Source organism: Triturus cristatus, chromosome 11, assembly GCF_964204655.1.
Source record: "Triturus cristatus chromosome 11, aTriCri1.1, whole genome shotgun sequence".
NCBI classification, from domain to species: Eukaryota; Metazoa; Chordata; class Amphibia; order Caudata; family Salamandridae; genus Triturus; species Triturus cristatus.
This window is the reverse complement of record NC_140594.1, coordinates 1,125,176,620-1,125,193,820: the sequence shown is the minus strand read 5'-3', so window position 1 is coordinate 1,125,193,820 and position 17,201 is coordinate 1,125,176,620. Positions and strand designations below refer to the sequence as shown.

Sequence of the window (17,201 nt, the reverse complement as noted above, 5' to 3'; positions counted from 1 at the left end):
CTAGGCATGGCTCTTCAGTGGATTCAGCCTTTTCTAGTCCCATGGCATGCAGGCTGTCCAACTAAGAGCTTTTAGAGCACAGCCAACACAGTCTGTTCGGAGTGCTCCTCCAGGTCAGTCCATCTCCCTTGTCCTGTTTAATTTGTATCTGCATTTCTCCTATCTTCTACAGAGTTATAACATCAGATTCAACATGTATGTAGATGATCTAACTTATTGCAGAGCAACGTCTTTAAACGTAACCATTCCAACCACCCGAACAATTCAAAGAAGGGGGTGCCAAGTTGTGCCCCACATCATTGAGTGTAGAAGTAAGAATTCTGCCTTTGGCTGGACTGAAATCTCTTGCAGATTAATCAATTTACTACTACACCTAGTGCATGCTTTTACCATCTCAAGATGCAATGATTTTATATTCAGTTTTTTTATCCTTTCCTCTCAGAGTGATGCCCATTAACACTTTCATTTAATCAAGAATACACTTTTACAACTAAAGCTTTCTGGACCTCGCTAAAAATGTATTGGAAATATTCTGTGCATTCAAAATGCTGCAGTGATGGTCCACCTGGAATGTTTTTATTTTTTTTATTTTAAAAGAACCATTGTTTTCTGGGATACCTCAAGCGGCTGCATCTGGCTTTCTGTATACAAAAGAATCCTGTGTAAAATAGGTTTTGTGTGCTACAGTTTTTGTTAGTGTGTGTCCTTTTTTGATTTCCAAATTTGTCAGATATCTCCCAAGGTGTAACCCAGGAAGCCGCTACACAGTTCTGGTTTCCATTCATTTTCATCAGTAGCACCCACTATAACTTCACAGACCTTAACTTTTTTGGTCAATAAATTTGTCCTCAACGCAACCAACTAACCTTGACAAACAATCACCTGAAAAAATCTTCGCCTCTAGTTAATACTCTACCATTGAAATATATTCCTGTAATGCAACGGCCCTTCTACAGAGCCTAGCAGAAATGGCATCTAATCCCTTCTTCAAAAATATGTCCTTCCATGATTTGTGGTCAGTACACACCCGGAATATCATCCCCCAAATTAAATCCTCAAGTGTTCTTATTGCCCAGAAAATTACTGATGCTTCTCTATCAATAGCAGAGTATTACACTATGAACCATACAAACATCTAGAAGTACAAGCTAGAAGTTGTTCAGATCCATACCATCTTTGCAACAAAACAATACTCACTCCTTTTGCACTTATACCAGTAACAATAAATGTTTCAGCACCAGGAATTAAAGCTTATGGACAGGGAGCCTTTATCCAAGCCTTCTTCAAAATGTCAAATTAATTCAAATATAAATAACTATTTTAAAATCAACCTTTTTTTCCTAATAATAATATTACATTTAAAAACATGTCTCCGTAGTCCTTTATAAACTTGCTATAATACTCTATCATTTCTAGAAAGGAATTAAGCTGTTCTTTATTGCCTGGTTCTTGAGGTGTATAATTGCCTTAACCATATCCTTCTTAGAGGTAATGCCAGAACCGAAATAAGATGGCCTAGATAGTGCACTTCACAATCACCAGTTTGACATTTCACATGCTTTAGTGTTAGACCAGCATCCATCAATCTCCTGGGCACCAATCTCATACGTTCATCTTGCTGCTGAACAGTCTCCCCTTAAATTATTACGTAATTTTGATAACACTTAGTACCTGGTATACCTTTTAGCACTTTGCACGTTATTCCCTGGAACACTGAAGAAGCAAACACCAGGCCAAAAGGCATTTTTTTTTTTAAACCAGAAATTTCCCATAGTGGTGATAAACACAGTAAGATCTTGGCAAAACTCAACCAATTCAACCTGGTTGAAAAGCTAAACGGAGATCTAGCATGGTAAAAAGCGTTTGTTTCTGCTTAAGTTGTTACTATTTATGGGGGTAAATGGAACCTGTCCACCACCACTTCACAATTTAATTTCCTTAAATCAGCACACAATCAACTGTCTCCACCAGGATTCTTTGCCAACACTATAGGAGCCAACCATTCCGTACCTTTAACTGGTTCAATCACCCCTGTTTCATGCAACTGTTCTAATTATTTCCTTACATCATCTTGTAGACTTAAAGGTAATCTTCTCACTTTTGCTGCCATAGGCACAGTATTATTGCATACCTTAATCCTGTGCTTATAACCAATAAGACAACCCAACTCTTTTCTGAAAATGTTAAAACCTTCTTCTTCAAATTTGGTTCCAGGATCACCCGCTTCACTGACTTGTATTTGCGGATAAGCATCGGTGGAGTAACATAGGCCCCACGCAGCCCCTGTGGTGCGGGGGCCTCGAGCTCCAGGCCCAGCACAGTACCTTGGCTTAAGAGCTCCTGACTCTGGAGGGGGCCTCTCCATGTACTTTGCTGGGGGGGCCCCTCAAGTTTCAATACGCCACTGATGAGCATTTGGATTAAGTGTCACACCCAACAACCTTTGTTATGGCCATCCTATCAAATTATCTCTACACACAGATATGCACGCTTTACTAATGATATTGTTATGTTGTAATTGAATGCACACCTAAAAAAAAGTGATATCTTGATGCTTACACCACAGTAACCCCTGGTTTTACATCCATTTTGTTAATCTTTCCTTCTCTTTAAATGTTTTAATATAGGTTTCATTTGAAATTATTGTTGAATGAAAACAAATGTCAAATTTCATTGTCACGTTTTTGTCATTAATCTTCACTCCGACGTCCTTTTTGTTCACACCCACCCTGAAAGAATATTTCACCCTCAATCTTTCACTTCGTTTTATATATTTTTTTCTTTTTACTCCTACATTTTAAGAAATTACCTTTCTTACCTCATACATGACAAGTTATATTAATAGCAGTACATTTCCCAGCATTCGTTTTATGTCCATGGTTACCACATCGGAAGCATTTTCCTACAAAATGTTTTTTCAATCTGGACCCCTATTCAGTTTTTTAATTCATTCACAACTTCGTCACAACCGTTTCATGTTTATTCCTCCCTTATTCCCTGCACTTCTGGTACACAAGCTCTTGACAACAATGCAGAAATCTTCAGTATTATAAAGCAACTCTTATGATGTGTACTTCACCAATATACATGTGTGGTGCTCAATAATGAGATCTATCCAGTCTTAAAGGTGTACACATCACTGATCTGCACTTGCACACTTTAGGTGTACACATCACCAGTGTTCTGTAAATAATCTAGGGCAACTTCAATTCTATAGAAACATCAAAACATATCAAATAAAAATCGATATGTCGTTATCAAACAGGGCGGGTTATTCACGAACACCGGCACCAGTTTTTGAGCTGCCTGCACCATGTCGAAATTTTACCGAATGCAGTACAGGTTGTGGTACCATGTGGATTAGCAGCTCATTCATCTGAATTAGGACCGTTTTTTATGAGTACGTTTTTTAGAGGACTAGATATTGAAGAGAATCTTCACCTTCCATCGTTGTAGTCATCATCTCGGAGTTTGAAATACATATCGTACTGAGAAGTAATTGGACTTCTTTTTGGGTCGACCCATACCTTGATATATCTAGCACCGCCTATGAGACTGGAGTTTTTTCAATCTGAATCCACTAGTTGGATTAGATGCTGTGATCTACACCTATCAATATCCGGCCAAATCATCAGTTTAGAAATACCAATTGAACATACTATTTGGAGTTGGAACTCCTGAGGAAGGCAGTGGTCTGCCGAAACTGGACTTCTTTTTGGGTCGACCCATACCTTGATATATCTAGCACCGCCTATGAGACTGGACTTTTTTCAATCTGAATCCACTAGTTGGATTAGATGCTGTGATCTACACCTATCAATATCCGGCCAAATCATCAGTTTAGAAATACCAATTGAACATACTATTTGGAGTTGGAACTCCTGAGGAAGGCAGTGGTCTGCCGAAACGCACGTTGAGACGACTTGGAAACCACCCGAAAATTATGTGTTCGAATGGACTTCTTGTTACATCCTATATAGCTTGTCAATGAACTGCATCTCTATCAAATAAATTGAATATTGAAAACAATATCAACTTAGAAGTATGAATGTATGATGGATGACTGCAATTAGTATGTTGCACAAATCAAAGTTCTTTGTAGATTTATAACAATTATATATATATCTTATTATATTGAAAATATTACCATATATAATAATTTTGTATTTTTCTAAATATTAGTGTCACTATTTATATTTGATATGTTTTGATGTTTCTATAGAACAAACAGTACATAGTCAACGTGTTGTTTTTGAAGGGAAACAGCGTTTACAACGCTGCCATTACATCGCAGTGCGTTTACAATGCGGTCGTTACAACAACCTCGTTGTAAGTACACGATAGCATTACATCGCAAGTCATTAGATCGACTTTCTGTAGGGGGTGCTCCAAACTAAGGAATAGTAAAACATACTATTCCAACACCTTCCCTACTGTTGCACACGCTGGAGTTGGAATAGTAAATTATACTATTCCTAAGACCAGCGGGCCCCCTACAGCAAGTCGATCTAATTAATTGCGATGTAAAAGTATCACGTTCTAACATGGTCGTTGTAACAACCGCGTTGTAATAGAACGTGATGTAATAGCATGCGTAGTAACAGGATATATTCTGTGTGAATAATACACCTTTGTTAACATTCAAAATAAACGAGTGTATAGATCAACAATAATTATGTAAGTCCCAATGTACAGTTAACAATAGGTTTGTATCTGAAATTAGCCTGCATTACCTGTCATTTATTCACTTTGTACAGCATTGAATGAATAACTGAAGATTGAATCTGGCTGATAAATCTTGCTGGTCTACTAATTATGAGATTTCCACAAATACCCATGTGAAAATGAACAGATCCCAAATTTTTCACAATGGCTGCCACCTTCACCTGCTGTACGTCTTTTTCTTTAGGAAGCTGATTGTTTTCCTCAAGTACCATGATAAACCGTAACCGCTTCCCAACTACTCAAGGTTGCCACCCTGTTCACTTGCTGTATGTTGTACTTTATGAAGTTAGGTAATTTGTTTGCTTCCTAACTTCCAAATATGGGCGACATGCAGTCCAGTTGCACATTGTTTTATTTTAATCAATAGAGCTTGTTGTGTGGTGCTTTCACGCAATGCTTTTTTTGGCCTGTGTTCCAGGCTGCCCCCCCCCCATCTGCTTTTCACCCCTTTCATGGCTATGGAAACGGCTTTCAGTCGCACCAGCCATACCTCCGCCACAAAACTACGGACGTTCAGCAACCTCTTCGTGGGCGTGGCTTGTTCTGACCCTGTGTGCCAGGTGGCCAGAGTTCAAGTCAGTCCACCACCTCCCCCCCCCCCCCCATCCTCCCCCCCCCCCCCCCCTCGCACCCTGAGCCTCCAAACCCTCCTAGTTCGGACCTTCCATATCATGGGCGGCCAGCTGGTGGCAGGATCAGCCCTCACCTCCACCACTGGCAAAACATCACGTCGGACAGGTCTTCTTCAGATAGTCTGCCCTCCCCTTCAAGACTACCCTTCTCTCCGTGCCTCCAACTTACAACTGGCTGACGGAGGATCACCTGACTTTGCTTCAGTAGGAAGTCATAACTCTCTTGGCCAAGGGAGCCATAGAGCGGGTTCCGATGCCAGAAGTAGGCTGTGATTGTTATTCCCGCTACTTGCTGGTCCCGAAAAAGGACAAGGTCCTTCATCCTATTCTGGATCTATGAGCCCTTAACTATTTCCTCAAAAAGGAAAAGTTCATGATGCTCAGGTCTTGTCTGCCCTCGATCCAGGTGACTGGATGGTAGCATTGAAATTACAGGATGCCTATTTTTGCATTCCCGTCCTGCCTGCCCATTGGCGCTACCTGTGGTTTACAGTAGGACACGAGCACTTTCAGTTCACCGTGGTCCCCTTAGGCCTCACCAGCGCCCCTTGGGTGTTCACCAAGATGATGGCGGTGGTCGCAGCTCATCTGCACAGATCAGGGGTGCCAGTCTTCCCCCTAACTCGACGACTGGCTGTTGAAGAAGGGTTCGCTCCAGCCTGTTGTCGCCCACCACCAGACTACGGCCAACCTCCTGCATTCCCTGGGTTTCTCTATCAACTTGCCAAAGTCACACCTGACTCCCTCTCAGACGCTCCTTTTCATCGAAGCTGTTCTGGACACAGAGCAGTTTCAGGCCTATCCTTCCAAACGGCGAGTTCAGGATATTCAGGCTATGATACCGATGTTTCAGCCTCTATCCTGGATTTCAGTGAGAATGACTCTTAGACTGTTGGGCTTCATGTCTTCCTGCTTCCTGCTAGTGACACATGCCAGATGGTGCATGCAGGCTCTGCAGCGGGAATCTCTCAGACATGGTCCAGATCTCGGAGAGAACTACACAGAACCTGCAGTGGTGGCTAACAGATCGTGATTGTGTCAGGGACGACCCCCCTCTCCATCCCCCAACCAGACCACACAGTAGTGCCAGATGAGTCACTCCTGGGATGGGAAGGCCATCTGGGAAAGGTGGAGATCAGAGGACTCTGGTCTTCGGCGGAATCCGGACTCCACATCAACTTGCTGGAGCTTCGAGCGATTTGCTTGGCATTGAAAGCCTTTCTTCATTCAATCAAGGGAAAGCTGGTTCAAGTGTTCACAGACAACACCACTGCCATGTGATACTGCATCAAACAGGGTGGGGTGTGGTCGAGGACCCTTTGTCAAGAGGCTCTGCATCTATGGACATGGCTTGAACAGCAGGGCATATCCCTTGTGGTTCAACACCTTGCAGGTTCTCTGAACGCCAGTGCAGAGAAACTCAGCCATCGATGCCTAGCGGATCATGAATGGCCTCTCTATTCGGAGGTGGCCCACGGTCTCTTTTAACAGTGGGTTGAGCCTTGGATAGATCTGTTCGCCTCCACCGAGAACATGCTATACCAGCAGTTTTCAGTGCTGTAGTTTTCAAGGCGACAATTGCTTGGAGACACTTTTTGTCTCGAGTGGAGCCCAGGAATCCTCTACGCCTTTCTGCCAATACCACTCCTGTCCCCAGAGTGCTCAAGAAGATTTGGTATGACCGGGCCTGTCATTCTTGTGGCTCTGGACTGGGCACGGAGAGTCTGGTATCCCGAGCTTCTCCAACTGAGCATCGATCCTCCGATCAGGCTGCCCCTTCGGGAGGATCTTCTCTTGCAGCAGCAGGGGAGGGTTGTCCACTCGAACCTGTGAACTTTTGGCATGGAGATTGAGCAGTATAGTGGATAGCATTCGACCTTCCTCCCAAAGTCTGTAATGTTGTTTTGGCAGACAGGCATCCATCTACAAAAGAATGTACGCCTGCCGGTGGCACAAATTTGTAAAATATTGTACAGAAAGATCTATTGATTCTCTTTCTGCTTCGCTCTCTCAAGTTCTTCTCTTTATTTTGACCCTTGGCCAGCACGGCTCTGCTCTTGTCATTCTCAAAGTGTACCTTTTCAGCCTCGTCAGCCTTTTTGAGGCTGCCAGACCATCCCTCTTTATTTAAATCCCCGATTGTACATACATTTCTTAAGGGGCTTGTACATATGTTCCCACCTGCCCCTTTCAATATGCCTCAGTGGGACCTTAATTAGGTTCTCACCTTCTAGATGTCTGCTCCGTTCGAACATCTGCACAACTGCCCCCTCCGGCTGCTTATCATCAAAACAGTCTTTTTAGGGGCAATAACTTCTGTCCGGAGGGTGAGTGAATTGCAGGGTCTGTCCTCCGAGCCTCCTTACCTGACCATATTCTCTGATTAGTTGGTGCTTCGCAATAGGGCCTCTTTCTTATCGAACGTGTTAATACCATTCCATGTGGGGCAATCGATCACCTTGTCTGCTCTCTCCACACCCCACTAAAGAAGAGAAGCGACTCCACTGTCTGGACCGAAAAAGAGCGTTGTCGTTCTATCTTGGCTGCGCTAAAGAGTTCTGGGTTGGCGATCAACTCTTCATGGGGTACGTTGGTTTGAAGAAAGGTCTAGCGGTGCAGAAGAGGACTATCTTGTGATGGGTTGTCCTCTGCATCAAATTTTGCTATGCTCTGGCCAAAAAGCAGCCTCCTGATGGCTTAAGGGCTCATTCCACCAGAGCCAAGGCTTCTACTAGGGTGTTGCAATGTGAAGTTCCATCCTCGACATTTGTCAGGCAGCAACTTGGTCATCCCTGCACAGGTTTACCAAACATTACTGCCTGGACAGTCAAGTCTGAAGGGAGAGCCTTATTGGCCAGTTTGTGCTGCAGGACTTCCTGGTCTAAACTTGTCCACAGCCCCTCCTCCGGGGATGGTATTGCTTGGGTATCTATTCAAAGGTAAGGAATTTGTGGCTAGGTGTCTATCAGGTGAACAAGTTACTTACCTTCGATAACACCTTATCTGGTTGAGACACTGTCTAGCTGCAGATTCCTTACTGTCTCACCCGTACTCCCTGCACTGCGGGCAGGTTTTTAGAGTCTGGGCTGACCCCTTTTCTGGGTCCTAGTTACTCAAAACACACCAATGTCAGTGCACTTCATGGCTCCGTGCTTCTGGTGTGGAAAGTCGTAAAAAGTAACTGATGTCAGTGCTCTGAGGTGGCACCTATATAGGTGACGCAGACGTCACGACTGAGACAACGCCAACATCATGTGGAGCTGACCAACGCCACCTACCGGCACGCAAGAGTATTGTTCAAAGAAAAACCTTCCGGATCCAGTCTAATGCCTGGGAAATTCAAAGGTAAGAAATATGTCGCTAGATGATGTCTGTGCCAGATAAGGCATTACCGAAGGTAAGTAACTTGTCCATTTAGTACATTATAGCCACAGAAAACAGTATGAGATTCATAAACCTATTGCTTTCTTGTGGAATATATGGGTAAAAATAAGATAGGCACATTTCCATTACTGTCCGACGTGAGCTAGGTTTATGGTGTCTTCCACTGCCTTACATTACTTCTGTGATATGATGGGCTTTTGTATATGCTAATTAGTGCTTTTAAATGGACCGTCCAATAATGAGAAAATAGCAGTTCTCTTTGCCTAATCCTGCATCTGTAACAATCAGTATGCATTCGAGAAAGTTTCTTTGTTTGACATGAGCTGGGATTTTGAGAGCCATTGTGGCCTAAGTCACACGATGGACCCTTTAAGGACTACACCCAGACTGTGATTTATGAAGGTTCGCCAATGCTCCCATCGAGGGCTGGCCAGAATTAACGCAATAGTTTAGTAGTATGAGGAATGTTTCAGTGATTCCTGACCATACTGAGATTAATATATATCTGAGCGCAATGCCAATTTAAACGTGCCAGTTTAGCATTTTCAGTTCTACTGCAGAAACATCATATAAAGCGTGCAGACCCTTTCTTAAGACTTTGGTTATTGTTGAGAGTCATGTAACTTAAACACTTGGTAAAGAGTATGCCCTGATGGTACTTTCTTCAAGTGGAGGAACTTTCTGATAGAAAAGCAAATCCTTGATCAAAACTAATCTTTCCATGACTGTGACCGCATGAAGGAGTTCTGTGTGTGTTGTGTGTGGTATCTCTCAAGCCAAGAGTGTCCTACCGCACCTGCCATTCAGAGCTTTACTTTGGTTTTGCGTGACACATCCAACACTAGGAACTAAGCGATTTGTTTTCTGTTTTTTCAGGGTCCACTGAGGATAAATCCCAAAAAATTCCAAGAGGCGTTCTTTCCATCACCGGTAAGTTGAATACGTTTTTCCTCGATTCCACCCCTAACTCAGTTACTCATATCATAACTTGTTTGCTTGAAGCACACATTGGTACTCAACCTATTCATGCTGGCCTGCTTCCGCATTAACGTTGCTTCACCTTCTTCTTATCTCATGGTTTTGGTGATTTACTTGATAAAAGGATGTTTTTAGTGCTGAGTCAGCATAAGCAATTTTTCTTCTTCTGACTAATATACTTACCCAAATGTATTCAGGTATAAGTTGCCATTTTGAGGGACTTCACATGCTGTCGCACTTGGGTTGGAGGGGGTGTGAGGCATTTTGATGTGCATATTCTCCGTGGTAAAGGAGCCATGGCAGGGCCTTTTTTGTGCGAATGTTGTTTTTGTTTCTCATGAATCATGGCTTTTCTACAACGTAAGTTACATGCGGTTGGGTACTACCTTATGTTATTGGCACTTGCATAGAGCAGGCAATTTTATATCACTGAAGAGATTTTCTTTGTAGGTACTCTTTTGTTTTGGCAAGTGAGGAACCATCGTTTGAATGTGTATGTTTATTGGTTCTAGGCTGTGTGTGGTTAATGGAAAACATTTGCTCAGTGATTAGCTTCAAACTGGTTTGTGTGAGATAAATGTAGGAATATCCTTGTGGTGTGTTATGTATATTGGGGAGTATGCCAAGGGGCTTTTCAGCTCTTAATGGGTCGTTTTAAATTGCTTGGCCAGCAAAGTACTTTCCAGGTTGTGATCTTTCGGTGCAGTGTAATGCTTTTTTGGCTGTTATGGTTATGTAAGTTTCATCTGCTAGTTTCTAGGGTGGATGGTGGGCTGGAGTATGACCGAGCCATTGTTTTCCACACACTCTACCATCCATGTGGCTTTAGACCTGTTGCGTGTTCTTGACAGTGAGAATGTTCTGTTTGACGTGTGCTGTTGATGGTGACGAATTGTAGGTGACGAGTTTTAGGTGACCAGGGAGGGTGGTTGGGAAGAGATGGATCTTATCCGATTGTTGTGTTTTTTGTTGCCTTTTAAATTTTTTAAATGTATGGTTATGAAAACGTTAAATTGCAATGTACATTTGAATAAGCAGCACTTTCTGACCGAAAACGTGTAATTGGATTCTCATATGTTTTTGTTTATCTAATGAAGTTCCATTATGGTTCAATAAAGTGTCCTTCTCATCATATTGTGCTAATTGGATGCCTGAGCTAAGATTCCTTTAGAAGTATTGATTTTGCATCTGATTTGGAATCAATGTGCTGCAAAAGGACATTTGGAATGCATGCATTGATGTGTTAGTAGTTAAGATTGTCTAAACCACATGAGTTTGTTGAGCACTTCCTATACGTACGAGTATTTGAAGTGGACCATTCAAAGTGGCACCAGCAGTACTTGTGTTAGAACGATCAGTAGTTGACGCAGCACTCTTGTTCATGTGTTAGTAATATATCCAGCTCATGCCGACAAGCTGTTGCTCACGGCGTGTGACCACCCCATCAGTGCATGGCATAATTAGTGGAAATAGCCATTGATTTATACAGCAGTTTTTAGGACGAGCAGAGTCTGGGTAGAGCTTCCATGCTCGGCGGCCATCATTTGATGAACTAAGTAACCTGTCTAATGCAGCTTTGAGAAACCTATGATCCTTGACTAAAGAAGCAGATGAACTGTGTTTTTTTATAAATGCACTTTGTAAGGAAGAATAGGTAGTATATATTGAGGCTGTTCCACAGCTGATGGCTGGATTGCACCTCAGATGCTTCCCTTTGGGCTGCAGCATGTTTGGGTGAAGTGGTGTAGTCTTTGGTTGGATGAGTGATGGTAGGTGTGCAGGCCAGGCTGAGCTGACTGTATTTCATGAGCAAACATAAGTTGTTCTAGTGCACAGTTGGGACATTTTGTGAAGAAAGTCCAGTGCGTTCCTGACTGCGGCTATGTGGGCGGTGTGGACAGGGTGACTTGGATTCCGTGTTCTTGCAATACCACACTAAAGAATGGCTCTAATTCACTTTGAAGTGCATATGGCGGCTGGCCTTGCTGTGACATTTTAAGATTTACAGGCTGCCCTCCTTTCCAGTGTACTGTTTCAACAGATGCCCCACAGTGACAAACTTTGGAAAGTTTTAGCAGTCCAAGAACATCAGTTTGCCACCAAGTGGCCTCTATTTAAGAATGGTCGTTTTCCTTAAATGTGACTGAGTGTGATAATCTAGAACAGACATGGAAGACAGACTTTTTCTCGTTCGGTGCCTTTCTCTACATACCCTGTTGAAGCATTGAAGGCTGTGTTGGGGAATATAAAGCACGTTTTACTGCAGTAAATCAAATTCTTGCTCAACAAGTTTTCTTCAACTATCCATTGTAAGCCATCCTAGACAGTGAGATGCAATTGGCCAGTCTCTCTCCCTTTCACTTCCCCATTCACTCACGTACAGACCTATCCACTGGAAACAGTGATATTTATTCTAGGAATATGGTTTGACGTGTAATCCTTCATTGGAGATTGGATGCATGCTTTTGCAACACTGAACATGTCTGATATCTCTGGGGACAAATGTCACAAGTCTGCATGTTCAGCCTGCTTCAAAAGGAGGGGGTAATACAACTTGCAGCCACTTCAGTCCAAAATGTCTTGAGCCCTAATTCATTTATGCCTTCTGACCTGCCAGTTAGGGGTGAGAAATGGTTTGCGCCCTGTGTTGTGTGTTCTTGGAGGGCACGTAGAATCAAACTGTGAGATTGTGCTGTGTTTGTCCACAATGATCAAGTTAGATATCCGAACAAGAGGACTCCGACCCAGATACCATAGTAAGGAGGGTACTCCTACATGGGATCAGTTTAATTCAGATTGAACTTAAGGCCCAATTGCAACCCTCTGCCCGCCTTGGTTCCACAACATGGAACCCAAGGGGAGTGTATTTCAGGTCTAAGCCCCACACCTCCTATTCTCAGGCACCTATGATCGCAGCAGAATACAATAACCGTGTCAACCTTTGCGTTGAAAACTAGTGCCATTTTAAACACAGCTTATATGAAGGTCAACTGCTTTCGTCTGGCAATGTATCCCCCACCCCTCGAATTAATGTTTTGAGACTATGCAGATTCTGAAAATAGATTTGCTGTATGTCTGCAGTGCCCGACTGATTAAACCTACAACCAGGAGTTCATCATCCATGCCGTTCTGCTGAAACCTGCCGCACATGCTTTTGCACTCGTGCGGCCAGACACTTGCACAGACTTGTATAAAGCCCACTCTACTTTGGGGTGGAGGTGCAAGGCGCACCAATCTGAAGGATTTATTCAAATTGCATCTTTGTCTCACTTGGTCGAATTACATTGCTTGGATAATTTTTATGGCGGTTGTAGCTTTGCAACAAAATTTTAATTAGAATGGCACTGCTTGAATTGTTTTCAAGAAGTGTACTCAGTCCCTTCTATAGCTGGATCTGACTGGAATCTCTTCCCCCCCCCCCCCCTCCACTCCACCACACCCCGTACATCCTTTTCTGCCTCATCATTCCTTCACTCGCCTTGCCTTTATTTTTGCAGGCCAGTATCTAGCAGGTGGCCCTCAACATTATGTACTTGCCATTTCCACCACTCTCCATATGCTTTCCCGTTGCCCTACAAACATGCAGCATCTAGTTTAGCTCACTCTTTTCCGCAAGACCCCCCCCCCCCCCCCTCACCCCACCAACCCCCAAAAAGCATAGGCACCTTTTGTTCTGGCCGGGCTATCCCCGCCATCCCCTGATTCTGGCATGGTCCAGCTTATGTAAAAGCACCTGCTTAACCAAGCAGGGGGTGTCATCCTAAAAAGAAGTCGACCATCGCATTATTTATGCACATTATTTGATCTTTTGAAAGCTTTTTTCTATATATTTATTTCTTGGTTGGTGGTATTATTCTAATTTGGTATCGTAGTGGGGCAATATCCATTTCCATCTAGGATTTGAAAGGTTTTCTTTTCTGGGGATATACATTTGTACCTACAGCAACTGGCTAAAATATGTTGGGCTAATTGTTCATAACATCTTTTTCAAGTAATTTACCAACGATAAGGTAGCTCTGGCTCTACAGACCTGGTGCATATGGAGTTAGGCTCAAAAGGTCTTAACTAGAAAGCCAAATCGTCCTCCACCTCACCATTCCATTACAAAACGTTGGTTATGAGGTCTCGGAGAAGAGAACTTGCCACCAAATATGTGTGTACTTCCATGCCTATCCCCTGCTGCCTGTGATTGCCTCAGCCAGTAACCTCTGCTGGGCTCTCGTCAGGTGCCTTTAGGCCTTTCTTCCACAAGCCTTGTACTTTTGGTGGCTCTAGTCTCAGCCTTCTTGTACACACTGTTTAATATAAACTTGAACCATTTGCAGATACTAGCTCTGCTACAAGATTTTTGCAACCAAAATAAATTTGAATAAGTTTACTTTTTTTGTGCTGGAGATTGCAAACAACATGGATACAGACCGATTATCTCTCACGACAGTGTTCATACCCCGTCGCCTATGGGACATTTTCCCCTCTTGTTTCGATGTCTCCTTTTCTTAGAGTCCTACACTGTGACCGGCACACAGAAGCTTTGCCACTGGACCCATCATTTATTGATAAAGGTGCCTATATAATGCGCAAAGCTTTCTGCATGTTTAGAGGAGTACTTTACATTATCAGGTAATTGAAAAGCATGACGTTTGGACTAATGTCAGTTTAACAGTATTAGTTAGTTGTCTATAAAGTATATTTACTCTCTGACCTCATTGGACAACACTCTCACGAAGAGCACCTTCGACTGCCTGTGGTTCATTCTCCAACCACAGTGGGTAATTCTGGTCCATGAGGTAGGCATGTCGACCACCGCCTCTATTGATACAGAATTAAGGAGATCTGGTGAATGATGTCAAACGGGTCTCTGAACCCAATCAAAGCAACATTCTATGATGCCTATTGTTGGTGATTGTTAACTATGCAGAACTGGACAAAGTTAATGTTTTCTATATTGAATGGCCCCTTTGACGGAGGACTCGCCTGAAACCATAAAAGATAGAGGCTCCAAATCCTAGTAGTATAGCTGCACTACTTGGTTTGAAGTACTGCAGCCTTGTTACAGGAGGAAGTAAATAACTACATTTGCTTCCAAAGCAGTGGACGCCCAGATTCTCCTGAGTGTTTCTGTACAAGCAAACCCACAAAATGACATGTCCACTTATTGGTACCCAACCAGCTGATCAGACGGCTGAGGTCAACATCTCTTAAACTATTGTCCCTCAGTGAAATGTAGAACAACGTTTGGAGGAGAGCCATGTATGCCCATGACCCTCCTCTGGACTTCTTTCCTTCTCCTGACCAAGAAGGACTTGAGAAGCCCACTGAGAGCTCCTCTGGTCTGCTCAACCTATGAACCGCTCTGACCAAGTCATTCCCTCTGTTGGGAACCAGGTCAAAGACATGAATCAGTTCTGACCTCTCCTCCTTGTTCTTAGCTGCTGTGTAGAGCAGTGTGTGCTTTAAATAGGAGTAGTCAGTCATCATGAAGCATTAGTGTGCATGTTTCTCCTCCCCATGGCAAATACAAAGGTTCCGGGTTTAGGAAAGTGGCCATGTACTACAGCTGCAACGGAGCTTAGCCCTCCTATTTCTCCCTCTTTTAAGCTACATGACTAACAGTAAGATAGATTAGGAGTCCGTCAATGGAGACCAGAAAAAATCCCCCCCCCCCCCCCCCCCCGAAAACATTAAATGGGTTGGAAGAAATAATTGGTTGCTTTTTATTTTAAAAGTGCAACTTCATGTAATTATTGAGAAGGTATTGTCTCTGAAAGATTTGACCCACTTTTTGCGTCCCCTTAAGGCAGAAAGGTGTATGAGCTCTGTGCCCTTGTTGCTATGGGCTCTAATGCAAGCAAGAAAAATGGTTCTTACATCAGACCCCAGCCAACTTGAACCACAGAAACCGAAAATGAGCAATCTTGTCACTCACCTGATTCCACTGCCAGAAAACACGATGGGGTTGAAACCAACAGAGCATCCCATTGACTTGTGTTTCAGTGGTGTGACTACTTACCACGCAAAAACTAAGCCTGTTCTGAAATACAGATCAAGATGTAAGGATCATGGATGGCCAACTATTGCTCATTTCCTTCATCATAGGAAACCACAGCTTGGTTTGTTCACCGATCATTGGTGCAAGTTGAAGGCCCTAGTGGGCACTTATGCTGGTGTACATACATCTATTATACTTTTGTATGGAATGTAAAACTAAAAATGTTCATATGTGGTTCCTGTAGCATTTGCAAATGTTGAGCCATGCCATCAGCACTTTTATCGGATTTCACTGTAATGCTGTTAGCACAGCTAATCAAGATCCATTTTTTGGGAACTTGTTCTCTATACATTAAAACACTTTCTGAATGCAGGCTCAGTTCTGCGATGGCTGCTTTAGTGCGACACTGTGTATTACTGGAAAACAGGTGGCCCAGCCTTGGCGTACGCAGGAACAGGCTAGGGGAAGGCCCAGTTCTGCATTCTTGCCCAACAATGGCAAATTCTGGCTTACAGAAGCGAGGTCAGTCCACGCAGGAACTGACCCACACACGTCATTTCTGAATATTGTTAAGCAATAAGCTTGTGCAGCTGAAGAAGTTGATGGCCGATCGGTTTAATGGAGCTTAGTTTAAATCAGTGGAAAATGCATAAAGCCACAAACGCAATAAAGCAGAGAGCTACAGTTACACTGACTGGTGGTCTCCACTGTATCAACAGAATCCGCTTATTAGCTCCCGCGTTCACTAAACTTCTTGGAATCCCAACATGTATTCCATGTGGTACTACTGCTGGGAGTATTGTTGCAAAGTAGGCTTGATGGTACTCTGTAGTGCTATGGAGCCAGAGATTTCATAATATAAAACATAAAAAAAGTAAATTAAATGTCAAAAGTAAATGACCTCAATGTCCTATGTTTGAGGAACCGTCTTCCAGTGCACGACAACACTGTGTGTGACACCATGAGTGTGAGGTGCCAACAGAACTCCCTGGGTTGCATGCAGAGTAAGGTGCACTCATATCTAAAGACTTTGGAGTTAATCACAGGGATGAGGAGTGGTGTGGTAAGTACATGGTCATGACCTTCAGGTGCAGTACTCTTTACCCCAAGTCTACTCCTCTTCCTCAAGAGCACCCCTCACTCACATTAACCTAGTGATGCGAGTAACACATGAGCAACTGAAAGCATTGGATTAACCCACTACGACTTAAAGTATTTCCAACCAGACCGTATTGTCACTGCCCAAGTAGAGAGCCAAATTATCCAGGAGTGGGGTGTCTTTCGTCGACTGAACTCTTGCCTGCTCCAGAGACAGTGTTGCAATGTTGAGTCAAGCCCAGCTCCTAGTCTTTGCTCAAAACTACCATGTTACCTTTGGACTGAGTAGCATATCAGTCTCTCATGGGAGGGAGGTGGGGGGGGGGGGGTGTAGTTCCAATCTCATTGCACGGAGCAGTTCTGCCTCCTGTGTATGGGTCAGAGAAGCACGTCTT

The 17,201-nt window shown here is 43.3% G+C and overlaps 1 protein-coding gene across 1 annotated transcript in view; it reads left to right on the top strand.

Annotated features, from left to right (window-relative positions):
- Positions 1–17,201, top strand: part of DIS3L2 (DIS3 like 3'-5' exoribonuclease 2) — a 1,010,223-nt gene that overhangs the window by 146,327 nt on the left and 846,695 nt on the right. The window contains exon 5 of the mRNA XM_085635696.1: positions 9,618–9,671. Within this exon, the coding sequence (XP_085491822.1) occupies positions 9,618–9,671 (54 nt within the window). The remainder of the gene's footprint in view (positions 1–9,617; positions 9,672–17,201) is intronic.